The 15,042-nt window shown below is 41.0% G+C and overlaps 1 protein-coding gene across 1 annotated transcript in view; it reads left to right on the top strand.

Moving 5' to 3' along the window:
• Positions 1 to 15,042, top strand: part of LOC121002530 (collagen alpha-1(IX) chain-like) — a 107,357-nt gene that overhangs the window by 54,992 nt on the left and 37,323 nt on the right. Inside the window, exons 16-18 of the mRNA XM_040433975.1 lie at positions 6,557 to 6,610; positions 11,911 to 11,964; positions 14,339 to 14,392. Coding sequence (XP_040289909.1) covers positions 6,557 to 6,610; positions 11,911 to 11,964; positions 14,339 to 14,392 — 162 coding nt within the window. The remainder of the gene's footprint in view (positions 1 to 6,556; positions 6,611 to 11,910; positions 11,965 to 14,338; positions 14,393 to 15,042) is intronic.

Consider the following 15,042-nt stretch of genomic DNA (forward strand, 5'->3'; position numbering starts at 1 on the left):
CCATTCCCATCAATGGGTCTGCATATAAAATGAAATATACTCCATGTGAATTCTGTTTTCTTATGGCCCTTCCACAAAACAATAGAACATGTCCTATTCTCTGTATTACGGACAAGGATAGGACAGTTCTGTTGTGGGCCAGACGTTCTGTTCCACAAAATGCGCAATGCACACGGCTGGTATCTGTATTTTGCGGACCGCAAAACAGGCAATGGTTATGTGCATGATCCCTTAATCATAACATAATATCATATCATACCATAGTGCAGCACAAAATATTGCCCCAGCAGAATCAAAAGCTACAGTGCAGCACAAAATATTGCCCCACTAGAATCAAATGCCACAGTGCAGCACAAAATACCATCTCAGCAGAATCAAATGCCACAGTGCAGCGCAAAATACCATCTCAGCAGAATCAAATGCCACAGTGCAGCGCAAAATACCATCTCAGCAGAATCAAATGCCACAGTGCAGCGCAAAATACCATCTCAGCAGAATCAAATGCCACAGTGCAGCGCAAAATACCATCTCAGCAGAATCAAATGCCACAGTGCAGCGCAAAATACCATCTCAGCAGAATCAAATGCCACAGTGCAGCGCAAAATACCATCTCAGCAGATTCAAATGCCACAGCGCAGCGCAAAATATGATCTCAGCAGATTCAAATGCCACAGTGCAGCGCAAAATACCATCTCAGCAGATTCAAATGCCACAGCGCAGCGCAAAATATCATCTCAGCAGATTCAAATGCCACAGCGCAGCGCAAAATATCATCTCAGCAGATTCAAATGCCACAGTGCAGCACAAAATACCATCTCAGCAGAATCAAATGCCACAGTGCAGCGCAAAATACCATCTCAGCAGATTCAAATGCCACAGTGCAGCACAAAATACCATCTCAGCAGATTCAAATGCCACAGTGCAGCGCAAAATACAGCCGCAGCAGAATCAGATGCCACAGTGCAGCGCAAAATACCATCTCAGCAGAATCAAATGCCACAGTGCAGCACAAAATACCATCTCAGCAGATTTAAATGCCACAGTGCAGCGCGAAATACCATCTCAGTAGAATCAAATGCCACAGTGCAGCGCAAAATACAACTGCAGCAGAATCAGATGCCACAGTGCAGCGCAAAATACTGCCGCAGCAGAATCAAATGCCACAGCGAAGTACATAATACAGTAGAACCAAATACCACACCAGTAGCTGCCCCTCTGTGGTGGGCAGCACCAGCTGACATGTTCTGTCCTTCTCCAGTTGTCTCTAAGAAAATATGGATACGGGTGCTGAGGAGGTGAGACGTGAGCCACAGCACCGAGATAGTTCTACCTTCAGCATGATGCCTGCTCATTCTCTTTCCTCATCTTCTCCATTCTTACAAGACCACTAAGACATCTCCTTTTAGCTTTGTCTCATCTCTGCAGAGTTTGTTACACAGACATTTTAGATTTCTTGCTTTTCTATCATCTTCTCCACCTTCTTAACACAAACTCCCCATCCTTGTGCCCCAACAGTGTCCTCCTTTTGCCATCCCAACACTGTAGCCGTTGTGTTCCCCAATGCCCCAAAATATACTGCATAAAATATAGTGCCTCGGTAGGTTCTATGGCCAGTCCACCTCTGTATTAAGAGCAAGTTAGACACTATTCTCTTTCTTATGACACCTCATGACCAGCATAGCATATACAGCAATACAGGTCCTTCTCAAAAAATTAGCATATTGTGATAAAGTTCATTATTTTCTGTAATGTACTGATAAACATTAGACTTTCATATATTTTAGATTCATTACACACAACTGAAGTAGTTCAAGCCTTTTCTTGTTTTAATATTGATGATTTTGGCATACAGCTCATGAAAACCCAAAATTCCTATCTCAAAAAATTAGCATATCATGAAAAGGTTCTCTAAACGAGCTAGTAACCTAATCATCTGAATCAACTAATTAACTCTAAACACCTGCAAAAGATTCCTGAGAGTTTTAAAAACTCATTGTCTTATAATTAGATTTTTGTTAGATTTTTTTATCACGTGGGTTTTATATAGATTGCTATTTAGAATTAGTGACTTTTAAAAATACCTTTATTAGGCCTCTTTCACACTTGCGTTGTTGGGATCCGGCATGCACTTCCGTTGCCGGAGGTGCCTGCCGGATCCGTAACAACGCAAGTGTACTGAAAGCATTTGAAGACGGAACCGTCTTCCAAATGCTTTCAGTGTTACTATGGCACCCAGGACGCTATTAAAGTCCTGGTTGCCATAGTAGGAGCGGGGAGCGGGGGAGCGGTATACTTACAGTCCGTGCGGCTCCCGGGGCGCTCCAGAATGACGTCAGAGCGCCCCATGCGCATGGATGACGTGATCCATGTGATCACGTGATCCATGCGCTTGGGGCGCCCTGACGTCACTCTGGAGCGCCCGGGGAGCCGCACGGACGGTAAGTATGCTGCTCCCCTGCTCCCCGCTACACTTACCATGGCTGTCAGGACTTTAGCGTCCCGGTAGCCATGGTAACTATTCAGAAAAAGCTAAACGTCGGGTCCGGCAATGCGCCGAAACGACGTTTAGCTTAAGGCCGGATCCGGATCAATGCCTTTCAATGGGCATTGATCCCGGATCCGGCCTTGCGGCAAGTCTTCAGGATTTTTGGCCGGAGCAAAAAGCGCAGCATGCTGCGGTATTTTCTCCGGCCAAAAAACGTTCCGTACCGGAACTGAAGACATCCTGATGCATCCTGAACGGATTACTCTCCATTCAGAATGCATTAGGATAATCCTGATCAGTATTCTTCCGGCATAGAGTCCCGACGACGGAACTCTATGCCGGAAGACAATAACGCAAGTGTGAAAGAGCCCTTAGTGATAAAGTGGGTATAGGTATGTATATACCAACAGAGTGTGCTACAATTTCAAAAGGATTAAATATAAATTTCTTTTGACAGGGGAGTAGTGACCCCTAAACAGAACATATATTAGTGATACAAAATGTCGGTAGACTTAGACAGTTAGAGGATCATATCAAAAATGAGACAGGGTCTGAGGAAAGGGCAGGGCAGACACAATGCTTACCCTAAAACAGCCCTAAAAGACTGCTCAGCCCAGGGTAACCTCCTGATGGTGGGGGTTCCCTGTCCCCGAACCTAAGACTAACAAATCCCTAGATTGACCCTAGCCAGGGAAAAAATAGATGGTATGCAAAAACAGTAATGGGGATAAATCGGGAATGGAGGGTGGTTCAAAATAAATGTGGTCACCACCTGCCCATTTCCGAAAATCAAAAATACAGGTTATACAGACAGTATCAGAGTGGAAGGGGGTCCAGATACTGAGGAGATCACCATTCCACTTCAAAATACAATACGCACGTTTTAAAATATGCACATCTTATTACATCCACCTCGACGCGTTTCACCTGTAAACAATCAGGCTCATCAGGAGGTAGGTAGAAAATTGGACTGGGTCCAGCTAAGATATAGATGTGATCGATGATACAAGGGCGATAGTGTAAATAGAATGATACTTAGCTACAGATGTTCAGTAGGGAAGGCTTAGATACAGCATTACCAGAAGGCATGATGATTATAGCCACAATGGAGATACATGATATTAATGCTGGCCATTAGCTCCCCCAGTAGCCTGTGTTGGGCCCAGGTGACACTGTACCCGTTGTGTTCCCCAATGCCCCAAAATATACTGCATAAAATATAGTGCCTCGGTAGGTTCTATGGCCAGTCCACCTCTGTATTAAGAGCAAGTTAGACACTATTCTCTTTCTTATGACACCTCATGACCAGCATAGCATATACAGCAATACAGGTCCTTCTCAAAAAATTAGCATATTGTGATAAAGTTCATTATTTTCTGTAATGTACTGATAAACATTAGACTTTCATATATTTTAGATTCATTACACACAACTTAAGTAGTTCAAGCCTTTTCTTGTTTTAATATTGATGATTTTGGCATACAGCTCATGAAAACCCAAAATTCCTATCTCAAAAAATTAGCATATCATGAAAAGGTTCTCTAAACGAGCTAGTAACCTAATCATCTGAATCAACTAATTAACTCTAAACACCTGCAAAAGATTCCTGAGAGTTTTAAAAACTCCCAGCCTGGTTCATTACTCAAAACCGCAATCATGGGTAAGACTGCCGACCTGACTGCTGGCCAGAAGGCCATCATTGACACCCTCAAGCAAGAGGGTAAGACACAGAAAGAAATTTCTGAATGAATAGGCTGTTCCCAGAGTGCTGTATCAAGGCACCTCAGTGGGAAGTCTGTGGGAAGGAAAAAGTGTGGCAGAAAACGCTGCACAACGAGAAGAGGTGACCGGACCCTGAGGAAGATTGTGGAGAAGGACCGATTCCAGACCTTGGGGGACCTGCGGAAGCAGTGGACTGAGTCTGGAGTAGAAACATCCAGAGCCACCGTGTACAGGCATGTGCAGGAAATGGGCTACAGGTGCCGCATTCCCCAGGTCAAGCCCCTTTTGTACCAGAAACAGCGGCAGAAGCGCCTGACCTGGGCTACAGAGAAGCAGCGCTGGACTGTTGCTCAGTGGTCAAAGTACTTTTTTCGGATGAAAGCAAATTTTGCATGTCATTCAGAAATCAAGGTGCCAGAGTCTGGAGGAAGACTGGGGAGAGGGAAATGCCAAAATGCCTGAAGTCCAATGTCAAGTACCCACAGTCAGTGATGGTCTGGGGTGCCATGTCAGCTGCTGGTGTTGGTCCACTGTGTTTTATCAAGGGCAGGGTCAATGCAGCTAGCTATCAGGAGATTTTGGAGCACTTTATGCTTCCATCTGCTGAAAAGCTTTATGGAGATGAAGATTTCATTTTTCAGCATGACCTGCCACCTGCTCACAGTGCCAAAACCACTGGTAAATGGTTTACGGACCATGGTATTACTGTGCTCAATTGGCCTGCCAACTCTCCTGACCTTAACCCCATAGAGAATCTGTGGGATATTGGGAAGAGAAAGTTGAGAGACGCAAGACCCAACACTCTGGATGAGCTTAAGGCCGCTATCGAAGCATCCTGGGCCTCCATAACACCTCAGCAGTGCCACAGGCTGATTGCCTCCATGCCACGCCGCATTGAAGCAGTCATTTCTGCAAAAGGATTCCCGACCAAGTATTGAGTGCATAACTGAACTTAATTATTTGAAGGTTGACTTTTTTTGTATTAAAAACACTTTTCTTTTATTGGTCGGATGAAATATGCAAATTTTTTGAGATAGGAATTTTGCGTTTTCATGAGCTGTATGCCAAAATCATCAATATTAAAACAAGAAAAGGCTTGAACTACTTCAGTTGTGTGTAATGAATCTAAAATATATGAAAGTCTAATGTTTATCAGTACATTACAGAAAATAATGAACTTTATCACAATATGCTAATTTTTTGAGAAGGACCTGTATATTATGTCTAAAATGGCAATTATTTTAGCCTCTTTTATAAAGTTTTTGATTGATCAAAGCAGAATGCAAGCATACTTAGAAGGCATAATAAATTTGGTGTATTTTTATGTCCATTTTGCAATAGTATTTTACCTCCATTGACATATTTTTTAAAGAGTGTCATAAGCATACTTTGTGTTCAATGCAATAGTCACTGTGCACGGAGAGGAGGACCTATAGGACAGTTTACCTATGGAACAAAGGGACAGATTTACTAATCCTGTATTACAGTGTAAGCTTATTCTAGACAGGCTAAAGATGTGTCTGATTTATTAAAGTAGCTCATGATGGATAGCAACTTTGATGCATTTCTGGACAGTTTGGCTAACTTGATACCACCTATTGGTTGGCTTACTTTGTGCTAAAAATTTGTTGCACTTTTTGGCACATGTTGTTCATCTTTAGAGGGTTGTACAGCGATTTATATGCATGACCTATCCTCAGAATAAGTCAAACATTTCTGATCGATGGAGGTTCGACACCTGGGAACCCTTCCGATCAGCTTTATGAAGAAGAGGCAACGATCCATGCGAGTGCTGCTTCCTGCTCTTTCCCGAAGTGCAGTGTAATGACAAGTACTCGCTCTATTCACTTGAATGGAGCAAGTACTTGTAATTACACAACGCCGCCGCTCCTTAGAAGATGACAAGAAGTGTAATGAAGAGGAAGCAGCGCTCGCACGGAACGCCGCCTCCTCTTCAAACAGCTAATCGGCGAGGGTGCTGGGTGTCGGACTCTTCCTATCCTGAGGATAGGTCATCAATATAAATCATAGTACAACCCCTTTCATCCATGTCCCTTTTTCACTAAGTCATGCTCCTTTGCCAAGTCATGCCGCCTTGTATATTGAAATACAAATAGTAAAAATATTATACAGAAAATTCTGATTATATATAACTTGATCCTGTTTAAATCCCCTTGGTCCAGCATGTACTCAAACGAAGAAATAAAAGGAATTAGGAATACAATGAATTTATCTGAACTTGAAATATGTTATTATACATATTGTATCTAATAAGACCAATATATTTATATGCATATGCAATATTTCTATGTGAAGAAGAGTAATAATCCACATATTCTCTTACAACAGGGGGATGCTGGTGCTCCTGGGTTTTTCGGAAGCATTGGAGATCTAGGATATGTGGTAACTACACCTTTGATGGTTTTTGTTTGTATATGGTAGCTGCTTACTTAAAGGTGTTGTCCAGGATGTTATTATTGATGGCTTATACTCAAGACAGGCCTTCTATACCTCATCAGAGGGTATCTATGATCCGAAGGTTGATTCGCTCAAGCCTAATTTGCGCAATGGCCAAATGGACGCATCCAGCATATGAATGACTGTTTGTATTTTTTGTGGACTCATAGAAATTAATGGGTCCATGTGCGATCTGTGAAAAATGCAGATCGGACACCAACCAAAATATGGTCGCGTGCATGAGGCCTTGCTCATGGCCATATTTTTCTTCAGTGTGTTATTACTTTTAAAAAAAGATAGCAGACTGACCCATACAAGTCAATGGGCCATGAACACGTCCATTTTTTTCATGGTTCTGTTTGCCCAATCTTACAATCTCGGCACAGGTCCTATTCTTGTCCATTAATGAGAAGGAGAATAACCATTTTCATTGATGAGATTCAAAAACAAGCAGAATGCACAAAGAGACGTTTTTTTAACTTTTATTTTTTTTTTCAGACCAAAAATCAGAGATGGCCATGTACATGAGGGCTAATCGATATAACCTTCTAAATATAATAGATTGTAACTAAAAAACACCTCTGTGATCTGCTTTTAAGTGCCAAACATTGTTTCTGCTCTTTATTAGGGATACCTAGGAATGCCTGGTGAACCTGGAGAGCAAGGCATGAAGGTCAAGTATCACATTTCATATACATGTTCTGGTCACAATCACAACCACTTCCTTATATAATATTGGTGTAATTGTATTGGGTAAGGAGCTTGAAGTATCACACGTGAAAAATATTTTTGCTATGTTGTTCCAGTATTGGTTGAAATAAAGTTACTGGGAGGTAAGCGTCTGATTCATCCCCATATATGGGACAAATCCTTCTGTAAGTAAATCATGCGTTTAACGTCCAGGACAGCAGGTATGGTGGCTACTTTGGGGCCCAGCAGCTGAGTTTCTCTAAGAAGCCTCAGAAGGGGGCAGTTAGAGATCACTCTGAATGATGGGCAGGGAGACAGAAAACGGAGGGTGGAGACATGTAATAGAACAGGAATGCTCAACCTGTGGCCCTCCAGCTGTTGTAAAACTACAACTCCCACCGTGCCCTGCTGTAGGCTGATAGATGTAGGCTGTCCGGGAATGATAGGAGTTGTAGTTTTGCAACAGCTGAAGGGCCACAGGTTGAGCATGCCTGTAATAGAATGTAGGGCAGTGATAGGCAATGTAAGGGTAGAAAAGAAAATGAGGACAAGCACTGTGCATTATAATCATAACCTTTGCATTTCTCGAACTCGCTTGGTGATGTTGGTGAAAGGAGTTTGGGGACTCAATTTCTATTTTTTGTTATAAGGGTTGCAGAACAAACACCACACAATCTCTGACATCAAACCTTGGGGGCTAAGCTTTGATAGGAAATAAATAGTTTTATTTGGTCACTAAACGTGAGAGATGAGGCCTGAAAGGAATAACTATTGAGATTATGTAAAACTCGCTAATATTGAACATCTACACCATTTATCCCATTGTGAAAACATAAAGAAGCATTTAGCATAAATTGAATAAATTAAGTAGCAATAGATAACCTAATCTGACATGGCCTAGAGATTATTTCCCATTTACATGCAGAATTCTTCTAGTTCGGTAATTGCAGATTTCATAATCGGTTTGTATTACTTGTTTTTTAAGGAAGGGATGAAACTTTAATTTCAATCTCAAATTTCTCCTTGTAAGATTTTTATCAGAATGTGGTTCTTTAATTAAGTGTCTAAAATTTACTATTACGGTGCTGTGATGGTGCAAGTTCAGGAGCTGTGCCCTTGCCATCCCATGTGAGTGCCAACTGTATTATCTAGCTGGCACCCTGTTCTGACTACTGGAATCGGAGATAACTCCAATCCTGGCAGATTAATCCCTTAGCTACTGCAGTCAATGCTGACCGTGGCATGTAACTGGTTCCCTTTCTTCCCCATAGCGATCATTTTGTATCCAGTATGGTTAACATTGCACGCTTAATTACATATTGATTACTTATCCTCAGGATACGTTATCATTATGAGATTGACCGTGTTCTGACAGATGCACCCTCACCAATAAGCTGATTGAGGAGGCAGCAGTGCTCCTGTGGACGCAACAGCCTCCTCTCAGCTCACCAAGCACAGGTTTGTACATGGTATAGCGGCTGTGCTTGGTATTGCAGCTCAGTACCATTCACTTGAGGGAGGGTGTCGGACCCCCACCTGAAATTGATGACCTATTCTGAGGATAGGCCATCAATATGTAAATCTCCCAAAATACCTTGAACTGCTGGGGAGCAGAAAAGCCTCTTTGATGAAGACAGAATATTGTTCCTAAAAATGAGGCAAATTAATTTTAAGAGTTACCGGTAAATATTGCATAAAAAGTATACTCCTAGAAATATCCGTAATCATAATTATATATCCATGAAGGTGAAATGCTGTGCAGGAACGAGCACTGCTTGTACAAAGACTCATTTACAATGAACTATTACTTTTGGGTTCTGCCGTGTTTATACAGAGTTGAGCAATCACTTAAAACTAACACGATGGAAAGAAAGCAATTGAAGAACTTTTGTGCAAACTTAGCAAGTCTGACTAAAAAAGTTCTTTATACTATGAATAAAAATCAAATGCTGTGCTCCTATAAGTACTGGTTTCTTCCAAGGAGGAGTGCTGTAATCTGCCCCTCGTGCCAAAGTGCATTGTGCCAAGAAAAATACCAGCAGGCACCATAAACCAATTAACCAGTAGTTATCATAGAGATGCTTGAGGTTACATTTTATAAGTTGTGAATTAATATATAAATAGTGTTAGATTTCATAGGAACATGAAAAACGATTCATTTAGGCTGTTAACGGTTATACTATTTACAGATGCCTAGTTTTAAGTTGATTAGGAATATTGGCCACCTTGGAGAATGCACTTAGAAAGGAATTTGCAAGACAACTGTTTTATAGGAAGACACATCCATCCAGGTGTAACCTGCTCAAATGTATCACTATGGCACATGGCGTACGATAAGTTTGGCACTAGCGTACAGTATTAGGGCTCATGCACACAAACATGTGCTGGCCGAGCCTGTGCTGCGGACCAGAAATTGCGGTCCACAATGCACAGGCACCGACCGTTGGGCAGCTATATGCAAACGCAGGACCCATTCGCTTGAGTGGGGTTTGCGATCCGTATCGGACGGTCCGCATGCACTACTTTTTGGCGGTGATGAGGCACCTTCCAGATTGCGGACCCATTCAAGTGAATGGATGTGCATCCGTGAATCTGATGTGGAGCACAAACGGCCGGTGCACCAGCCAACAACGTGTGCATGACCCATAAACACTTTTACATCCACATGTCACTGCTAACATGTAAACGAGTGGTGAGATGCAAGGACTGGCAACCACATGTAATTTGTTACAGATTAACTTGCCCAACTAAATGTTCATTTGAACAGTTATCAGAATACATATTAACTTCAAAGGGCAGTGTCATCTTATGTGGGACTTTAGGTGATAAATTGTGGAGGAGAAGAGAATCCCATTTACCCAGGCTCTTCATACCACATTCATGCTTGAAGGCTCTTCAGCTGGAGGCTGATTCTGTCCCTAGCACTGTGCCACTACAGCCATTATCCTGTGTCTCCCTCCATTGTTTAAGAGGTGTTATTCTGCCAACCCCACACAATGGGGGACAGGGTGGGTTTCTTCTAATGTAGACGCAGGCTTCTTTATACAACTAATCCCAATGGTGCCAACTGTTTTGACTGCATTGGGCTTATTCTCAGTCTCAGATGCACCTCTCACAGATGCACCTAGCTAAGTCAGGCCTACATTAGAAGCAATGCTCACAGAAGGCCCCTCTGTAAATACTCACGGTCCTAGCCATACTCCAAACAACCTCAGGCTCATTGCTTTTACTATGTGTTCAGTGGTTCCTCCTTAACAGATGCAGTTGCTGCCACACCTCCTCAGAAGCCACCTCACAGCTCATTTAAAATGCTCTCCAAAGGATTTGTATGACTTTATGGGGGAACAAAGTGTACAAAAATAAATAAGCGTAAAAAATATAAAGATAAAATAAAAAATGACAAAGCCACTGCATGCCACATAGTAGCTTCTAGCCCCTCCCCCGGTGACCATAACCCTTACATTCCATATATCAAAGTGACCTTTACATAAAGGGGACATAATTAAATGAAAAAATAGTTGCACATTACTGTTAACAGAAAAAAAAAAAAACTGGCCTATATCTCTTTTTTTTTTTTTTTTTTACATTTTCTGGCTATAAAAAAATACTAAAATAAAGTTGACATAAAAATATAGCCCCATATATGACTGCAAAAAAGCTAAAAAAAATATTTACATGATCGAACGGACAAAAATGTTATGACTTTCAAAGACACAAGTGCTAAAAGAAAAAAAATTTACCTGGTCAGGAAGTGGGGTAAATAACCCGGACTTTAAGTGGTTAATTTCACTCAGTTTGCAAAGGAACATTCTTATTTACCCCCATAGCCAGCACTGGAAGAGATCTAATACTTCTCATATCTCTCTCCTGTCTTAATATTTAGCCACATTTTAGTGTCCATGTTATGTCCTCAAGACCCAGACCCACTGAAGAACTGGACCTGAAGTGAACCAAGCATAACATAGACAGGATCACCAGTAGATAAAGATTAGAGTTTCCCTTATTAATGTGACAATTTATGACAAATTATTTTCCTGAGATAAATAAAATATAAGAAAATTATTTAAAGAGATAATATAGATAGTAGACACGTAATGAATCAGTTTGAAGTAAGTAGAAAATAACGTGCTTATTAAAAAAATACCTTTATTAATATAAGGGGGTAACCGAGCAAATGGTTGCTCAGGTGATATCCTATATTTAAGAGAAGGACACTCTTTAAGAAAAAACTCCTACTATGAATAGGATAATTAATTACAGGGAAAGATAGATAGTCACTAGGTGTGAAAAATATTGCGCAGTGACTATCTTTCCCTGTAATTAATTATCCTATTCATAGTAGGAGTTTTTTCTTTAAGAGTGTCCTTCTCTTAAATATAGGATATCACCTGAGCCACTGTTTGCTCCGTTACCCCCTTATAGTAATAAAGGTATTGTTTTAATAGGCACGTGATAAATAAAATATCCCTCGAAATGGAGGAAGCGGGCTATGTCAAGTAATAATTCAAAGTATTAAATATGAAAAGAAGTATTAAAAGAATATTTTTTATTTACAGGGCATAACAGGATTGTCTGGCATACCTGGCTTCCGTGGGACCGATGGGAAAGATGTGAGTTACCAAAGTGTATGATACTAGATTGTTAGCTTATTGTAACCTTTAAATGAGTAATCCAGTTTTAATTTTTTTTTACTTATGTATCATACAAATCATACAATTTTCTAATATACATGTTATTAAAATTCTGCATACATACCTTTTGTATATCAGACAGTTGACCCTATATGCAGTAGGATGTTATAGTCCTGTGTAATGCACCCATGGCCTAACTGAAACAAGGCATCAATGACACTCTTCAAATCAAATAATTCCTGACATTCAGTAAGCAGCAGTTTTACATAACATACATGTGCTGGGTCGGCACACATGACATATCCATGTGATAATAAATAGGACTAGTGTTGGAATAATGATTTGTATTGTAGTTATTACATGGCTACCTGCCTCTAGGTGATGTTGTACAATGGCTGCCTGTATCTTGGTGATGTTAAGTTGATAATAAGGTTTACTGTTGCTGCCGCTGCAGATAGTAGCGCTGTACATACTGTATCTGTTCTGCTCCTCACTACTCTACTACTACCTGTTAGATACCTGAGCATTTAACTGAAAGCCAGGTCACATGATACTTGTGAGGGTCACATGACTGACACCATGTTTAGTCCTATCCAGCTCTCCTATGGATGCATTTTACAGCACTAAAATGGGATGTGCCATTTGTATCTTTAGAGATAAGCTATTATATGGATATAATAAAGGCATGCAAGCAAATTTTTACATTGATGTACAGTCGTGGCCAAAAGTTTTGAGAATTACATAAATATTTGAAATTGGAAAAGTTGCTGCTTAAGTTTTTATAATAGCAATTTGCATATACTCCAGAATGTTATGAAGAGGGATCAGATGAATTGCATAGTCCTTCTTTGCCATGAAAATTAACTTAATCCCAAAAAAAACTTTCCACTGCATTTCATTGCTGTCATTAAAGGACCTGCTGAGATCATTTCAGTAATCGTCTTGTTAACTCAGGTGAGAATGTTGACGAGCACAAGGCTGGAGATCATTATGTCAGGCTGATTGGGTTAAAATGGCAGACTTGACATGTTAAAAGGAGGGTGATGCTTGAAATCATTGTTCTTCCATTGTTAACCATGGTGACCTGCAAAGAAACGCGTGCAGCCATCATTGCATTGCATAAAAATGGCTTCACAGGCAAGGATATTGTGGCTACTAAGATTGCACCTCAATCAACAATTTATAGGATCATCAAGAACTTCAAGGAAAGAGGTTCAATTCTTGTTAAGAAGGCTTCAGGGCGTCCAAGAAAGTCCAGCAAGCGCCAGGATCATCTCCTAAAGAGGATTCAGCTGTGGGATCGGAGTGCCACCAGTGCAGAGCTTGCTCAGGAATGGCAGCAGGCAGGTGTGAGCACATTTGCACGCACAGTGAGGCGAAGACTTTTGGAAGATGGCCTGGTGTCAAGAAGGGCAGCAAAGAAGCCACTTCTCTCCAAAAAAAACATCAGGGACAGATTGATCTTCTGCAGAAAGTATGGTGAATGGCTTCCTGAGGACTGGGGCAAAGTCATATTCTCCGATGAAGCCACTTTCCGATTGTTTGGGGCATCTGGAAAAAGGCTAGTCCGGAGAAGAAAAGGTGAGCGCTACCATCAGTCCTGTGTCATGTCAACAGTTAAGCATCCTGAGACCATTCATGTGTGGGGTTGCTTCTCATCCAAGGGAGTGGGCTCACTCACAATTTTGCCCAAAAACACAGCCATGAATAAAGAATGGTACCAAAACACCCTCCAACAGCAACTTCTTCCAACAATCCAACAACAGTTTGGTGAAGAACAATGCATTTTCCAGCACCATGGAGCACCGTACCATAAGGTAATAGTGATAACTAAGTGGCTCGGGGACCAAAACATTGACATTTTGGGTCCATGGCCTGGAAACTCCCCAGATCATAATCCCATTGAGAACTTGTGGTCAATCCTCAAGAGGCGGGTGGACAAACAAAAACCCACTAATTCTGACAAACTCCAAGAAGTGATTATGAAAGAATGGGTTGCTATCAGTCAGGAATTGGCCCAGAAGTTGATTGAGAGCATGCCCAGTCGAATTGCAGAGGTCCTGAAAAAGAAGGGCCAACACTGCAAATACTGACTCTTTACATAAATGTCATGTAATTGTCGATAAAAGCCTTTGAAACGTATGAAGTGTGTGTAATTATATTTCACTACATCACAGAAACAACTGAAACAAAGGTCTAAAAGCAGTTTAGCAGCAAACTTTGTGAAAACTAATATTTTTGTCATTCTCAAAACTTTTGGCCACGACTGTATATTACAAAGTTGTTCAACATCCCGTTATTTAGAAAAATAAATGTAATCATTAAAACCTCTTTAATTCTTTGAATTTTACAGGGAGTTAATGGAGTACGAGGCAAAGAAGGTGATTTGGGAATAATGGGACCAAAGGTATGTACTATATGTCCATAGCTAACACCTACAGGGGCACTTGTGAAAGAGGCATACACAAAAATATTTTTCTAACAATATAAATGATTGTTTTCATATAAACGTATTTATTTGTGTCATAGGAAAAATTGTACTTTCATTGTTTAACATGTGTCTTTCTTTGGGAATACTGATGTAAATGCTAGATCCATTTTTTTATCACAAATTTAAGGTTGCATTCCCACTGCTCCTGGTGTATATGTCAAAGAAATCCATAGGTCCACATTCATGTTGAAGAAGGCCAGAGTTCTTTTGGCCTCTGTTGGGCCAGTGTGCACCTGTAATGTGGGATTTCTCAAATGGGTTCAATTAAAGAAATAATCTGAAAATCTAAACTTGTGGTCACATCTGGTTCTGTTGGACACAGTAGTCTCTTGAATCTTTTATTAGTTATTATGCTTTGTGGCATCAAATCAACACCTTTATCACTTTTCCTTCACAGCCCCAGCAGACTCTACTGAGCTAACCAGTACCAGGCTGACAATGCACTCAGCCTATACTGCTTCAGCAATGGCCTACATGGAACACTGCAAGGCAATCTTCACAGCCAGACTGCCCTAGCCCCAGATTAGGAGCAGTCAGCCTATTAGCTCAAAGTCAGCTCCATGATA

This window comes from Bufo bufo, chromosome 5, assembly GCF_905171765.1.
Source record: "Bufo bufo chromosome 5, aBufBuf1.1, whole genome shotgun sequence".
Taxonomy (NCBI): domain Eukaryota; kingdom Metazoa; phylum Chordata; class Amphibia; order Anura; family Bufonidae; genus Bufo; species Bufo bufo.